The 17,743-nt window shown below is 42.2% G+C and overlaps 1 protein-coding gene across 3 annotated transcripts in view; it reads right to left on the bottom strand.

Annotated features, from left to right (window-relative positions):
• TLK1 (tousled like kinase 1) overlaps positions 1–17,403 on the bottom strand; it is a 65,166-nt gene extending 47,763 nt beyond the window's left edge. The window contains exon 1 of one of the 3 annotated variants that reach the window (XM_083707460.1): positions 16,577–17,403. In XM_083707460.1, coding sequence (XP_083563586.1) covers positions 16,577–16,778 — 202 coding nt within the window. In that variant the 5' untranslated portion in view covers positions 16,779–17,403. The other 2 variants (XM_083707461.1, XM_083707463.1) reach the window with 2 other exon arrangements.
• Positions 17,404–17,743: the final 340 nt, after the last annotated feature.

Below are 17,743 nucleotides of genomic sequence, written 5' to 3'. Positions count from 1 at the left end.
AACTTAATTATATATAAATAATAGAGTCTATTATGTCATTCATTTGAATGGAATAAAAAATGATAAAGGAATAAATTACCATTATAAATTTATTGCATGATATAGTTCTTATATAAGACCTTTAATGACTAGAGCTACACCACAAGGGATTTGTTGCTCCAAAGACTGTAATTTAAAAGGATAGTTTATTATAAGTCCTTCTAGCATAGAATAAAAAGTTTGTATAAAGTAAAAATACAAACCTATAATCCAACTATGTTGTTGCTCAAAATATGCCATTGCTGCTCACAAAACGAAGCATAACTGAAATTCAATATAGGGGGAATCAGCTGCCAATCCATATCTCACCAAAAGATGTGACTCTCAAATATGCTATTACTCAAGCAGAAAAATTATACATTAGTAGAACTACTACCTGAAAAGAAACTCTATCTTTATATCCACTATTTTTGAGATAAAATTGTTTATGAAAATGCAAAAACAGCTAAATTCATTTTGTCATTTAAACCAGCAAGGGAAATGTGTTTAAGTTGTGCATCCAAAAGACTACTCATTGGGAAAGTTCAAGAATATTGTATGTTAACAGAATAAATTATTTCTGTTAAAAACAACCAATTAAATCAGAAGGCTTGTGATAATATTGTGATAATATTCCAGAAAATGCATGGTTAATGAAGTTTCTGAATTTCTAGTATGACTCTCAGATTTGTGCTCAGTAATCCTCAAAAAGAGGTCTTGTGGTCTGACCAACAAATAATTTTGAACATGGACACATAATGGCATATACAACATAGAGATGTAATAATTAAAGATTTCAATACACTTTTTTATTATCAACAGGAGGAAAACAATCTTTCAAACTTTGTGGACAACATCTACAATGACCACACCTATAGTGACCATCTGGATAATTTAAACACAGTTTCATATGCATAATATCTGAATTTTATTTATTTATTTTATTTATACCCCACCCTCCCCGGCCAAGACCGAGCTCAGGGCGGCTAACATCAGGTATAAAAACAATTGATTAAAATGCAACTTAAAAACAAGATTAAAATACAACTTAAAATGCAGCCTCATTTCAGTGGAAGCCCAGATCAAAAGCTGTTTGGGGGGGAGAAAACGTCAAATCTTCACCAAGGCTAACTATCCAGACTGGTCCTACGTGGGCCAGAAAAGCCAGGGTAGTCCCCAAACAGGGGTTCCATCACAGAAAGAAAAGGAAAGAGGGTGAGGGGATCAGGCTGATTCCAAGCCAAAGGCCAGGCGGAACAACTCTGTCTTACAGGCCCTGCAGAAAGAAATCAGATCCTGCAGGGCCCTGGTCTCATGAGACAGAGCATTCCACCAGGCCGGAGCCAGTGCTGAAAAGGCCCTGGCCCTGGCTGAGGCTAATCTGACTTCCTTCGAGCCCAGGACCTCTAGAGTGTTGCTATTTATGGACCTTGAGGTCCTCTGTGGGGCATACCAGGAGAGGCGGTCCCGTAGGTACGAGGGTCCCAGGCCGCAAAGGTCAAAACCAGCACCTTAAACCTGACCCTGTACTCCACCAGGAGCCAGTGCAGCTGGAAAAGCACTGGGTGAATGTGGTCCCGCGGCAAGGACCCCCTTAAGGAGCCTCTCTGCGGCATTCTGCACCTGCTGGTGTTTCTGGGACAACTTCAAGGGCAGCCCCGCATAGAGCGAGTTACAGTAATCAAGCCTGGAGGTGACTGTCGCATGGATCACTGTGGACAGATCAGGGCGGGAAAGATAAGGGACCAACTGTTTGATATGGCGGTGATGGAAAAATGCCGCCTTTGCAGTAGCTGCAACCTGCGCCTTCATGGAGAAGGAGGCATCAAAGGTTACACCCAAACTCTTGACAGAAGGCACTGGCACAAGTTGAGCCCCCACAAGAGATGGGAGTTGGCCCCACAACCCCATGACGTCCCAACCCAGCCAGAGGACCTCTGTCTTTGAAGGGTTTAACTTCAACCGGCTCCCACGCAGCCATCCAGCCACAGCTTCCAGACATTTGCTCAGTGTGTCCGGGGCCGATTCAGGATGGCCGTCCATCAACAGATAGAGCTGGGTGTCATCAGCATATTGATGACAACCCAGACCGAAACTCCGGACAATCTGGGCAAGGGGCGCATAAAGATGTTAAAAAGCATCGGGGAAAGGATTGCACCCTGCGGCACTCCACACACCAAGGGATGCCGTGACGACATCTCCTTCCCTAGCGCCACCCTCTGTCCCCGACCTGAGATAAAGGAATGCAGCCATTGTTGGACTATGCCCTGAATCCCCACGTCGGCAAGGCGGTGGTCCAAAAGATTGTGATCAACCATGTCGAAGGCTGCTGACAAGTCTAAAAGAATCAGCAGTCCCAACCCGCCTAGGTGCAGTTGTCTACAGAGAGCATCTGTTAGGGCGACCAGAGCTGTCTCGGTCCCGTAACCAGGGTGAAAGCCAGACTGGAATGGATCCAGAGCCGATGTTTCTTCCAGAAACCTACCAAGCTATTCAGCAACCGCTTTCTCGATTACGGTACCTTACCCAGGTACGAAAGATTCGAAACTGGGTGGTAAGACACTAATAATAATTTATCATTCTCCAAAAGAGATATCTGAAGCCAAAAAATTTTTTTATTTTTTATTTTAAAGCAAATTGTGTTCTTTAATGTGTTCCTGGTTTGAGACATTTGTTCTGCAAATATGTAACAAGAAGTAGAGCAAGAGCTGAGTTCAGGCACCTTCTACTATGCATAGAAACTCTGATATTTTATCATTTGTACTTTATTTTATCACCTGCCTTTCTGCCAAAATGGCATTCAAGGGAGCTTACAAAACTCCTGAACAGCTCTGCCTCCTAGAAAAGTTTAAAATGAGACAACAATCAGGTTACAGCTCAACACAGTTGCACACCTTCTTGCATGCCACCTGTGGTCACATTTATAAATTCTGTATTATTCTTTTGCACTTATCTTTTTAGATGATTGACAAATTTTATATGCAAAACCCCCTTTACTTATGAATGATTGTTGATTGATGCCACCAACTACAGTATAACTTTTGGATTCTTAAGCCAAGCTCAGCTTACAGAAAGCCTCAATACATTCCAAGGCAGCTAATATAGCCAGCAATGCAAAGTCTACATTTCCAACATACTAATTCCATATTATACCCACATTTTGATTCACCTCAAAAAAATTATATGCTTTTTTTAAGAAAGCGTACAAAAAAATGCACATCATAAGCTTTTCATAATATTCTAGTGACCTATCCACCCCAAATCCTTTTAAAACCTTATTTTTTTAAAGCACAAATTTGAGAACCACACTGATACTTTTCGGATTTTCAACTCCTTATTTAAAACGTCCGTAATAATGTCAAGAATAATCAAGAACAGAGATTCCCATATAATCAGTACAGATTATATGAGACACCTGCATGCATACACAAGAGGAGAACCAATAGATTTCACAAACTGGCCCTGGCTTGCTGCAGACTTGCTGCAAACACCTGATTACATGAGACACATTGTACAACCATGGTCCAGAGTACCCCCAGAGATACAATTATTCCTTCCCTTGCTTCAGTTTTCACTAAGCATCGTTTTTCTATGATGTCCAAACTGGCAAACTTTACATACTTCTAGCCTCCCAAATCCAGTTTGCATACACAATGCAAAGAACAGCCAGGGAAGAAGGGAAAACAATTTATGGTGCAACCAGCTTGCAAGAGTGGAAGAGGGATCCCACATGCCGGCACTCCTGGACAAAACACAGTTTGATATTACATCTGAATTGAGTAACAATGTTCTGGTATTTCAGGTAGAATCTAACTAATGTTTTAAAGTAAGAATTCTTATTCCTATTCTGTTACCCTTATCCCCATCTTCCTGTTGCTTCATTCATATTGTAAGCTTCAAGACAAGGGCCTATTTTAAATGTGTTGCTTTATAAAGCATGTCCACATCTGGTACTACATAAACAGCATTTAAAATACCAGTCAACGTGTTTAACTTCAATATGGCCCAGAAGTATACGATAGAACTAGACTTTTTCAAGCTTGAGAAATGAACATATAAAACTTCAAAAATGTTGTACACTAACCTCACTTTGATGGCATTTAGCATGTGTATTAGTCTAACAGAATTTGCATTTTAGAAAAACTTAACAGCACAATAGAACAGCATACCTGTAGACAACTATCACAATGATGATGAATTCCCTTCACTGAAATATACATTGGGCAATAGACTTTAATGTGCTGACATCACAATGTTCTTTTATGACAGTCATATCCTTTGACTCTTTCAAGATGCACCAAATATTTGAGTAGTTAGAACCAGGCTTACTAAATAATCTGGGGAGCACAGAAACACACACAAATTTAAATTGCAGAATCAAAACTAAATAGCTAATAGTAATGTTTAACTAAATAGTATTATTAAATTAAACTTAATTGGGCATAAGCTTCCAAGGGTCAAAGAGTACTTCCATCAAGTGACTGAAAACCAAGTAAAGAGAAATAAAAATATATTTTACACAAAATGATACCAAAATCAGTCAATTACAAGATACAGCATTAGGTCTGTTAGAGTGCTATGTAGAACACAACTCAAAACCAGAATCCAAACACTCCTGATTATACCGATACTGAATAACCATAATTCAGTAATATAACAATAATTAGAGACAACAATTTTCTGTAGAAGCTACACTTTCCTAGGGAGACGAAATTTCACAGTGTAACATTAAAAAAACACATTCTAATTCAGGAATTTTATACTGGGTTCTCTCTCCAGGGAATAGGAACAATTGCTGCCACATTAATTTCATTTTTTATATATATTTGAAAACTGATGGTTTCTATTGTATAAGAATATGCAAGCCTTTGAGTTATGTAGAACTCAATTTGTCAGAAGTGGAAGAGTAACAGATTACTTAAGAAAGAATTCTGGATGCGAGTTCTTTCTACTTGCTAAAAGCCTTTTCTCTTATTTCTAACCAATACCATTTTGAACAACAAAGTATACAAATTATTTTCAATAATCAAGAAGTACCTTGATTATAACTGCAGATGGTGACAGCAGTCACGAAATTAAAAGACGCCTGCTCCTTGGGAGAAAGGCGATGACAAACCTAGACAGCATCCTAAAAAGCAGAGACACCACCTTGCCAACAAAGGTCTGTATAGTTAAAGCCATGGTTTTCCCAGTAGTGATGTATGGAAGTGAGAGCTGGACCATCAAGAAGGCTGATCACCGAAGAATTAATGCTTTTGAATTATGGTGCTGGAGGAGACTGCAAGAAGATGAAACCTATCCATTCTGAAGGAAATCAGCCCTGAGTGCTCACTGGAAGAACAGATCGTGAAGCTGAGGCTCCAATACTTTGGCCACCTCATGAGAAGAGAAGACTCCCTGGAAAAGACCCTGACGTTGGGAAAGATGGAGGGCACAAGGAGAAGGGGACGACAGAGGACGAGATGGTTGGACAGTGTTCTCGAAGCTACAAACATGAGTCTGACCAAACTGCGGGAGGCAGTGGAGGACAGGAGTGCCTGGCGTGCTCTGGTCCATGGGGTCACGAAGAGTTGGGCATGACTAAACGACTAAACAACAACAACCTTGATTATAACAACTCCATTCTAGCATTTAAAATTGAAACTAAACTCAAAACTGATCAGTATGTCACACTACACTTGAACACATTCAAAAGCACCAATATATACCTGGCATCATCATATGCATCATTTTCTGAAGTTTACAAAACCAGTAGGCACTATTCAATATAATCAACTTTTCCATCCCAGTGCCATTCAGGAGGATGCAAGGATTTAATTCCCATGAACCATTTAAAAAGATGTCAAACAGAATTTCATATCCTTGTAAATGAATTGGTCAGTGTGGGAGTAGTAGTCATGCTGTGGTTAACTGACCACAGATGACAAACTCACATCCCAACAGCAATCATGGTCACAACTGTATGATTAGCTACCTCCCTGTACCTGCCCACCCATCCACATTAAAAGGTTAGGCATTTCCTTGATTTTAACAAACCTGAAAGATGTGAATCAAATGTAAACAAATGTAATACCAACAGCTAAAGTCACTAACCAGCCCAGAACTACCAGAATCTCTATACAATGGGTTGGATCCAGACCTGGTGTTCTGTGAAGAGAAAAGCTCCTTCCATTTGTGGAAGTCAATCAGATCCAGCAAACGTTCCTGGTAGAAGAAAGGGGGGCGGGTTGCTTTTACCAGTTCTCCCTTCCCCCTGCAGCCCCTTGTGCCACCTCACACCTTGTTCTGGAGGGTCTGCCAACCCTCGCAAGGGTGCCCAAACTTTTTTCAAAGAGGGCCAGATATGATAATGTAAACATAAGTGAGGGCCAACCGAAGTTGTTGAGCTTCTTTAAGGATTTTACCCCAGAACATATACTGCCACGGGGGCCAGATTGAATTGACTGGTGGACCAGATAAGGCCCCCGAAACAAACTCTGGACATGCCTGCGAGTCTGGAGCAGATTTTTAGGAGCTGTAAGAGACATCAGCAAAAGCCACCTCTCCCTCTCTCGCCACCCATCATCTCCTTCGGTCAGCAGAAGTGTCTAGCTATTGGACTCAACTCTGTGTTAACCAAAATGTGCAATAACTGCTTTCAACAAATTCTAGAATGGGTTGGAACCATTTCTCCAAAACTTTGCAAAATGGTTTCTTCAGCTAGAAAATGAAATTTCCAAGAAGCAGTGGTCACATGTTGTTGAAAAGAAAAAATGAAGCTTCAGTAAAGCAGCACCCAATACCAAATAAAAGTGAGAAATTTTAGTTTGATCAGTTATGTATCACTTGATCTATATTAATCCAAACTGCAAGTGATACAAACTAATCTATACATTGCAAAAGAGCTTAACTGCTGAAAAGGGTAGTATTCATTTAACTATATTTAGAGTGTTGAGATAACCAAACAGAATGCATCCCAAAGAAACTGTGTTACAAGGAGATAGCAGAATCTTCAGTTCCAACATTTTCCAAAGTAATGGACTGAAATGTTAACTGAGATGTTGATATGATATGAACATGCATTTTATTCCTGGTCATCATGTTTAACCCCCAAAGGTCCAATGGTACCAATGTTTTGTTGAAAATTTCTTTAAAAGCATTATTTTCCTACTCATGGATCAAATAATTAGGATGTAAGCCAATATATTAATTTCAAAATGTAGTTTTTTAGTCATTTTATTTATAACCCCTTTTCATTTCTGCTATTGTTCTATATTATGACAAATCTTAATATGTTACTAAGTAAGAAAAACAGAAGATGCATTCAAGTTACAGTAACCTTTATACAACTTAACACTAGGAACAAACATGTAATTGTGATTTTAAACAAAAAATTAGATGAATCACAGTACATGAAGAAATTAGTCACTCTTAAATACATATTTAGGGAACTTTTTGAAACTGGTTCCTTCAGACATCTTTCAATAATTCTGTGACTTAGTGTGAATTACCGGTAGTTTACACTGACTATGTCAATGTCTAGCATACAGTAAGTTTTAAATGAATGGCTGGGTGGACATTTGTCACAGAGGGGAAAAAGAAGTCACCAGTATGCTGTATTATGCATGCAAATGGTACAAAGACACTAGCCAAAGTAGTATCAGGAACATTTTATTGGTTCTAATTTTTTCACATTTCAAACTACTTTGGATCACACATGTGGCAGTCCAGCAAAGATTATTACAACTCAACAGTTAAAGGCACACACCAGCAGTATAACTCATCGCAACAGACATCAATGGACAATAAACATTGTATTTGGTATGTAGCTGTTGAACTATGTAATTCTTATAAGTCACAGTACTAGAGAACAGCAGAAAATTATTCAAGCACACTTGAAATTGAAATTTAATTCATACAGAGAATTACAGTGCATTTCTTCCCAATCACTTCAATACACTAGCAATAAAAACAGCTCTCAGGCTTCAAACTTATCAAGCCACATATCTAATGCTACTTAGTTTCTGTAACCAATAATCATATTTTAGACGGTTCAGGTTACAAGAAAGCAGATTCCGGCTAAACTTTCGGAAAAACTTTCTGACAGTAAGAGCTGTTCTGAAGTGGAACAGACTCCCACGAGAGGTTGTGGACTCTCCTTCCTTGGAGGTTTTTAAGCAGAGGTTGGATGGCTTTAGCTAAGATTCCTGCATTGCAGAGGGTTGGACTAGATGACCCTTGGGTCCCATCCAGCTCTAAGATTCTATGATTCTACACTCTATATATACAATAATCAATATTTAACACACTTTTATTTTTCCTATGACAATAGCTCTGCTTTCTTACTGCAATAAACTATGGTTTCTGCATTGACATGGTTTGCTGCTTCCTAACAAGTCATAATTTCCAAATCTACAGACCATGATTTCAAGGCTGGTTATCAACCATGGGCTTGTTAGGAAGCAACCAACCATGATGTCTGGATATTAACAGGAAGCAGAGTTTAATTGTTGCTTCCAGACTTTGGGTGGAATCCAACACTTATCAGCTTGCCAAATAGAGCAATCTCTCCCCCCCCCCCCCATGTGCTGTTTGTGAGGTTCTCCTGATCCCTCTAGTGCCAGTTTGAGGGGCTACATGGGGGTCCATGAGGGGGAGAAGGTGGAAAGCACAAGCAGAAGCCCTCCCGACAGGGTTCGTTCGGTGAATTATGTCCTGTTTCTCCCACTTGCACCAGGGAAGGAATGAAACTAGAACAATCAGGCAGCAACAATCTGCAGGCCGCCCATTCATAATAAAACCATGATAGGCCTGGCACCATGCTTTATTGTGATGTGCAGATGCAGCTACCATAACCTACATAAATCTCTTATCAGCCTGCAAAATCTTCAACAAGTCAATTACAGATTCATTAAAAGAGCCAGACAGAGATTGACTGAGAGACAGAGTCCCCACCTCACCTGCGAAAGGGAGTGGGAATAAAGGAAGCAATGAATCACTGGGCAAGGCCTCAAAATTTAGTTACAGTGGTTGGGCACCACTATAGAGAACCATTAAGTAAATAGGTAGTGTTTCAATGAGACACAGGCATAGTTATATTCATTTTTATTATTAATCACACCTTTCCCTCAAAGGATATAACAGAATCATAGAATTGTAAAGTTGGAAGGGAACCTGGGGGTTACCTAGCCCAACCCCTTGCTATGCAGGAATCTCAACTAAAGCATCCATGACATGGCTATCCAACCTCTACCTAAAAAACCTCCAAGCAAGGCAAATCCACCACCTTCCGAGGAAGTCTGTTCCACTGTCAAATAGCTCTTATCTCCTTGATCAGAACACCTATACTTCTGCTGAGGCAGCCTAGAATAGCATTAGCTTTTTTTGCTGCTGCATCACACTGTTGATTCAAGTTAAGCCTGTGGCCTACTAAGACTCCTAGCTCCTTTTTACATACAATACCGGCAAGCCAGGTGTCCCCTTCTTATATTTGTGCAGCTGGTTCTTCCTGCCTAAGTGCAGAATCTTACATTTGTCCCTATTGAAATTCATTTTGGTAGTTTGGGCCCAGACCTCTAATCTGTTAAAGTCAATTTGAATCCTCATTCCATTTTTAGTGGCATTGACTACCCCTCCCAATTGGATGCGATAAAATAGATAGATATGCCCATGCTGCTGTTCAAGCGAACACTATCCAGGGGAGGCAAATAAGTGTCCTCTTGACACAGCATGGCTTTGTTTTGTAACATTTTACCACATCAATACACATTTGAATTGGCTTGGGATAGAAAATATTCCATTACACTATTATGTGAGTTCCAGTGTAATACAACCCTTTTCAATGTTATACTAAATTGCCAGTTTTATGGGATAGTTCTCTACCCCTTGTAACTTCCAATGTCATTTTAAAAAAAGTTTTCTAGGATAAGGGTTGACCATACCCACATGATTATCAAGCTACAAAAGCACAAGACAAAAGCAGCTGGAAAACCAACCCAGCTTTTACGGTACAAGCCATGGTTTGTTTTGATTTGGGAACAGCTCACATTTTATTAGGCATGGCCTAACGGTACATACAAACCAGTCCACTGACTCAGTTCAGACATTACATCACAACCATGGTTGGGAAACATACTTTGATTTCACACTGGCTTCCTCCACTTCCATGCCACGCTACCTAAGTCAGGTGCAGCCTGCAGTAGCTATCCAAATCAGGGAAACTTTGGTTCTGCACTCAATAACTTGCCTCCAAACCAACATGAGAATCCTTTCCGAGTAGTGAGTTCTGTTCTAGTTATGATATCAAACTATAATTACCAGAAACTGCAGAAGGGAATCTGAGCACATAATAAAGCACGTTCTTAAAGCCCAAGACATCTAAACTGGGCCACTTTCCAGTACGTTTCCAAGGAAAGTGTTGGTGCTGACCTTTAAAGCTCTAAACGGCCTCGGCCCAGTATACTTGAAGTAGTGTCTCCAACCCCATCATTCAGCCTGGACACTGAGGTCCAGCTCCAAGGGCCTTCTGGTGGTTCCCTCAATGCGAGAAGCCAAGTTACAGAGAACCAGGAAGAGGGCCTTCTCGGTAGTGGCGCCCGGTAAATGTCAAGGAAATAAACAACTATCTGACTTTTAGAAGACATCTGAAGGCAGCCCTGTTTAGGGAAGTTATTAATGTTTTGTTGTGTTTTTTTGGCTGTTGGCTGGGCAGGCCTGGCCAGATGGGTGGAGTATAAGCAATTATTATTATTTATTATTATTATTATTATTATTTATTATATTTACTAAGTACAATACATATAATAGGCTGCATTTTGAGTAGCATATTATCACAGCAACGATACTCAGGTGGTATAGCCTGCATTAACAACTATAGATGACTAATACTTTCTTTAACATTAGTTTTAGTTTGCTGGACAATAATTCCTAACTGAATTCCTAAAGGGTTTTGCAATGTGAGTTAGTATCTGTAAGGTGACAGGTAGCAACATCTCTTGCAGACAACCACAGTGCCTGGAGACTGACAGGTCGTATATCCATTGTATTGGCCAGATGAGGAATGACCACTAGGAAAAGTGCAGAGAGAAGAAACACCATGGTGCGTCTGCAGCAGCACAACTGGATGCTTTCATCTGCCCCAGCTGCATCAAAACATGGCTCTCCCATATCAGTCTCTACAGCCAAAGCAGACACTGCAACTTGCCAACAATTTGACTTCATCCCATTTCCAATGCTTTGACTTCACTTCCATTGCCTCCTGAGAACTATAGATGCCAACAACAACTAGCATCTGTAATGGAGAGGCCATTTCTGAGTTTGGCATTGCTGAAACCTAGGGAGGCAAACTAACATATGACCTACATCAAACTAAGTTTTGATAAGTAAACATGGCCAGCTACAATTCACTTTAGTTTGGTGAATTGGAAAGGTCAGACTTCTTGATTACCGTAAGTCAGACAACTTTAACATTTGGAATTTCAGTAAAGAAACAGTAATATAGCTTTCAAGGTGTATAGCTTTTCCAGGAACAGCTGAGGCCTCAAGAGTTTTCAAAATAAAATAAAGAGAGGCTATCACACAGAAGAGCTTTGGATTTGTATGAATCAGATAATTCTTCCAGACTTCAATTAAAATGTGAAAGTCAAGTTCTTGCAGTTAATTTAAGTGCAGAAAGCAGCTGCTTAGAACCTAATCAAAAATAAATTGCTTGACCTTCCTCTGGAAACTTGAGCATCATTGTCAGAGGGAAAACTCACCTCATTCTTTTTTTTTTAATTAAAAAAAGGACAATTTGGGTACTTCCTACACAAATCCAAAAATACTTCTAGAGGATTTGTTTATTTCCCCATTCAAGTTACCTCAAGGTAATGGTCACCTCGGTTTTAATAGGGTATTTTTATGCACATACTCTAGAACCCATTTCATTTCCATCATTGGCGTAAGAAAGTATTTTGGAACAGTTATGCAAGAAGAGCCTGAAGTAGTTATTAAACACATATTATCTACTTGTTAGAAAACTAAGCCTCTCTGTCAATGTGAGTTTTATTCACAAGCCCACCTTATCCCAAAGATAACCTTTTTGTAAGCTATTGTTTTGACACGAGCAATAGCGGCCCATGCAATGAATTAAGTTCATGGCCCAAACATGAAGCACCAATTAAATTCTGAGAGGGGACATGCTTCTACCACCACTAAGTCTTAGCAGTTTAACAGCTTGCAGATAGAAAGGCAGGGGGCCAATACCTCTGGAACAGCAGTTCTCAAACTTTTTTCCTCCACAGATCACTCAAAAATTGGCAGGGGTCTCAGGATACCATTAATATTCTACTAATCAAAGCACACACATATTTTAACAACCATGGTTTAACACAATGAATATGAAGGGAAAACTTTTTTCCTTCTATACCAGCATCATTGTCAAAACCAGTTGCATTACAAAAACATTTGACGGGGGACATTTTTGCCCCTTTGAAAATTGGGCCCAAGTCAGAATGGCCTTGATCTCAAGTCCAGGGGGTGGGGTGGGGGGGAGAGATCAAATGTGGATATTTTTTACTGTTCTACAACCTTCCCATGGAATACCTGAATGGATCTGATGGACATAGTTTTGAGAATCTCTGCGCTAGAGCAATGGTATCTTCAAGTCAGGTACTATTGCATTCTCTCACCCCAGCCCAAGTCTTGCTTGCAGGGATTAAAGAGAACCTTGATACTCAGATACCAATTATGATCAGGTTTGAGAACTGGTATCATTTCTCAAGAAAGTGGGAATATATTTGTCACCAAGACAGAGGATATACCACATACAATAAAGAAATATTAGCACTGTCTTCAACAGCAACGAAATCATTAAGACTGAGCAACAACAAAAAAGTACCAGTGGATAACATATCACGCTTACAGTGCAAACCTAGGCATGTTTACTCAGAAGTTGAATCCTGTGTATTCAGTGGGTCTTGCTCCATAGTATGTGTGCTTAGGATTGTAGCCTTAAAAGACTACAGCTTACTGCAGCGATCCAAACAAAAATATAAACACTACTGTAAATGAACATAAGCATCTTCCATGGGTATAACATGGAAATAAATAGCCAAGGTTTACCTGAAAATTAAGCAAGTAACATGCAGTTGCATCACAAGGTACTAAGAATTTTTTGGAAGTCTCAGAACAGTAAAACACATTTCTAGCCACTGTCTGCTTACACCAAGCATAGAGCTAGAAGTCTTACTCAGCACCAAAAGACATACATTAAAAATTGAACTTCAGCAAGCTAGAATTATTTTTCATATTTGTTTACATCATGTTCTATTGCTTACTAGGGGACTTACTGTTCTTATCTTGTGATGTCACTTCCAGTGTAAGACACATAGCAGTTCTTACAGTGTTTTGCAGCTACTGGACACTCTCAGGTAAGTTTGTATTACGATTGCAACATGAAGTCCCACTGAAACTATTGGGACTTAATTCCGATTAAACATGCATAGGATTTTTATACAAGGTGGGCACCAACTATACTGCTAAAATCTGTATTAATCAAAATGCGTGTTAAACAAGATGCACAAAGTTTATCTATTTCAGACAACTCAGAGTAGATTCTAAACGATGAACTTTGTTATTCTGCCTTTATCATGATTACACAACAATCAACTCCATCTTGAGCAGTGGTTGTACATACTCAGAGATTATTCAACAATGGAGTCACGTAATTCAGACAATGACAGTCCTTTTGATAATGTGAAGGCTTCAAATTCAGTTTCAATTACTAGGAAATCTTTAACTCTGTTCCTTATTAAGTATTTCATTTTCAAGAAGATAGTCTTCTGTTGAGAAACACATGAAAATATTTCTCAGGGGTTTGCATCTTCCAAACGAGGCTGAACTAGTGCCCTTCAATGAATGACAACTGTCTAGATTAAGATGACAAACACTTCAAACGAAACACTGGCTTAGCAAATCAGAAATCTGCACATATATTAAGATTCTGAGCCTTTGTCCATGTTTTGCCATAACTTTACATTTTTTCAGGTGCTTTAAAAGTGAAAGCAGAAAATTTGAGATCCTACATCCCTACTATACATCCAGAAAGTACTACATTTACACATGCACTCATACAGTAAAGCAAAAAGTTCTCTCTTTGGAAGTGCTCTGTTTTAGAGGTTACAACATAAAATCAGACAGCCAAAACAAATACAACAAGAGAACATACAGTTTTATAACAAGTGCTGAAGGTTGTGGGAAGCTGGATTAAACTTTTCATGTGACATACAGATTCTCAGTTTTACTGAATACCATCTTGCTTCCCATTGAGTTAAAAAATCAAATACCAATTTGCTTTCTAAAATGGTATTAAACCAATTGCATTCCTTGGTGGCCTTGTAAGCTGAATTAACAAACCACAGACTGACACCTCAGCACAGCAAATAAATGACAATCTGTTCTACCCAACCTAAGAGTGTATACTGGACTTTAGCTGCTATATAACCTCTAACAGTGAGAAGTAGGCACATGCAGCCAGAAAAGAGTATTTTTTCTACTCATGTATTTGAAGCAGCTTTAACAAAAACTTCCAATCAGATTTTTACAACATAAGTCTAAAAATACTGACCTAGTATTTTTTTAAAAATAGGTAGTACACACTACTGGTGTTAAACGATATCTGAAAGCAAGTAGCTTAATAAACTTGGTTCACATATAAAACTTTGTCTCTTCTCCCTTGAGCTTAAGTTTCCCAAAGTAACGGCCAGCACCAAAATGCCTACCACATATGCTGTATATCCAACCATTTCAGGTATTGGTTTTCATGCCAATCTGAGCTTCCTATTGTCAGCTTCCTATCTAGGAACGTGTGCAAAAGTGGCAACGAGTGATGCAAGTCTGAGTACTGGAATGGAGAAAGAGAGCAAACATTTCCACTATATATTTCCACGGCTCTTAAGCATTTTAAAATGAAATTCTTAAGAATGTTTGCTGATAATAATATTCCTGACATGTGAAGTGTCTTCTAGATTGGCAGCATCTAATTTCTCAAAAATCTTAACATTTTTCATATGGAAAGTTAATGCTGCCTAGCAAGTGCTTAAGGAAAGGGGGAGGGGAACCCAAGCCTCCCCCCACAATGAAAACAAAAGGCAAGAGCCATTCAATACCCTGAGATAAGCACTATAGTCAAAGAGCAATCGCATTTCAAAAATCATGAATATGCAATATTCATTCTTCCAGAATACCATATGTTGTATGAAAGTTCCCCTCTCTCCCTCGCTAACCATAATTTCGAGTAAAATAAGAGAGCTTTAATCATTTCATAAACTGTATAATTGCTACATCTTGTGGCTACATAGTTTAATGCAAGGAACAAGGGGGGGGTAGGAAAGGACAAACAATAAAAAAGACTTGTTTGCACATAACCTTCATACAGATATTCTCTGCAAAACACCCACAACACCCTGCTCTCTCTCACTGTCGTTCTAATACAAGAGGGGTGGGAGAAAGGGGGAGGGAAGGGGGGAACCATCCAAGATGCGATGGAGGAAAAGGAGAAAGTTGCAGTCATTCTGTACTGGCTTTTAACGTGTCTCCGTCACTTTTGTCGGAAGCCAATGGCTGAAGAAAGTGTCTTTCTTGTATCAAATAAGTGCCTCGATCTTTGTCTCTTTTCCACCATCCTACCTCCATGATGCCAAAAGCGACTCGACCCTTTTTTCCTCCTTCTTCTTCATTTTAAGCAAAACAGCCACGTTCATCATCATAACCAACCAGGAAAAGCCAGGAAATTACATATGTATATTTTTATATATAGATCTACAGATAGATATATAAAAGGAGCACCCGCTTCTCTTCCTTCCCAGTCATAAAACCCCACTTTACAATAGGAAGGAAAGAATTAACCATCTCCCGAGGAAAGGAAACCTACGAAATATTTTCATCTATAAAATTTAAAAAATAAGCCATCTAAAAACAAAGAGGAGAAAAGAGATCGATGTTAAAAAGAGATCGATTCGCCGTGGAACTAGGAAAACATTATGAACATCCACCTCCCTCCCCTCCCAGCAGCAGCTACTGTAAACGGCGGCGGGGGTGGGAGGAATTCAAGGCGACATTTTTTGGGGTAAGAGGGGGGGTGCCTCGAATAAATAAAACAGATTAAGGGTTGGGAGGCTTGAGTTTGTGCGAGAAGGCTGGGGGAGTAAAGGTTTCAGCCGCCCCCCCGACTTTGGGAGTAATTTGGGGAGGGGGGTGTCGAGAGAAAGAGATAAGGGGCGCCCAGACCTTCTTCCTCCGTCGGATGCAGAAGAGAAGGAAGACATGTCTCGCCTCGTCTCTTCTCCCTTTGCCCTCGCCGCGCACTCGGCCCCGCAAAGCCTGGGACTGGCCTCAGGCGGCTGCTGCTGAGGCGGCTGCTGCTGCTGCCACCGCCGCCGCTACTGACACGGCCGTGCCCCTCCCTCCCCAAGGGCCCGTTTCCCCCACCGCCGCCGCCGCCGAGCCCGTCATCTTCCTCCTTCCTCCCCTCTCCACCCCCCGGCGGCCGAGGAGAGGCCCCGAGAAGCACCTTCCCCCTGCCCGGTCTCTCGCTGTTTACCTTCCTTGAGCGCCGCGCCGCTGCGGAGCAGGGAGGCCGCCGCCGCCGCTGAGGCCGCCACGGCCGCTGCCGTCGCCGCTGCTGCTGCTGCCGCCGCTGCCGCCGCCGCGGAGCAGCCCTGCAGGCTCGGTGGGGACGTGGAGGAGAGCCGGGACCAAGATGGCGGCCCCTCCAAACTTCCACTGCTACTTTGGACACTCATCAAGCTACTTTCCTGGAGCCCGGCGGCAGCCGCCGGGGGCAGCAGCACTTGGGGGAGAGGAAGAGGCGGCGCGGCGGAGGAGAAGGAGAAGGCGGAGAGGGGGGCGACGCGGAGAAGACCAGGAGCCGCCGCTGCTGCTGCTGCGACGCCGTCGTCTCCGCCGCCGCCACCGCCGTGGTCATGGCCGGGGGTGGGGCGCCGCGGGAAGGGAAGGGCAGCGGCGGCCCCACGCGCGGGGACGCGGCGGAGGTGGGGGGAGTCTCCGTGGGGCGTCGCGGGGAGGAGGAAAGAGGCTCCCGCGCCCTCCAAGCGGGAGGAGGAGGAGGAGGAGAAGCCGCGGCTCGGGCCGGAGCAACCTGCCCGCACCTCTGCACTGCGTCGCCTCAGAGCGGCGGCGGCGGCAGGAGCCACTGTGAGGCGGGGGCGAGGAAGGGGAAGCCTCTCCGCCAGCCTAAGCTGCTCCCCTGCCGGGAGAGGTCAGGCACACACAACGCCGCTGCCGCCGTTGGCGGGCAAATGGCGGGGGGGGGGGCTTGTCGCCGCCCCGCGGCAGCGTCGGCACCCGCAGCCCGCCTGCGAGAGGGAAGGAGGCACTTTCGCAAGCCGGCATGGGCACCTGCTCCTCCTCCTCCCGCCGCCTCTCCTTCCTCACAGCAGCAGGCCGTAGCGCCGCCAGCGACGCGCCCTCTTTGGCCTTCCCCCGCTCTCCCAAACACACACTCGGCAGAGAGAGAGAGAGAGAGAGAGGGAGGGCAACAAGGCCCTCCTCCTCCCTGGTGGCGGTTTACACCTCTCGGCCCCTCATGCCGCACATGATACAGCAGCGCACACACGGCCATGGGCGCCCTCGGCGGAACCATCTTCCGCCTGGTCGCCTCACGCCGGTTCCATCACCCCATTATAAGTGTCCAGAGTCGTCGTCAACTTATCATAGGAGCCAAGGGGGCTTCGACGCTCCCCTCACC

Source organism: Podarcis gaigeae (assembly GCF_964106915.1).
Source record: "Podarcis gaigeae genome assembly, chromosome: 1".
In the NCBI taxonomy this organism is placed as follows: Eukaryota; Metazoa; Chordata; class Lepidosauria; order Squamata; family Lacertidae; genus Podarcis; species Podarcis gaigeae.
Note: the sequence above shows the minus strand (reverse complement) of the source record. Positions and strands in the feature narration are given on the sequence as shown.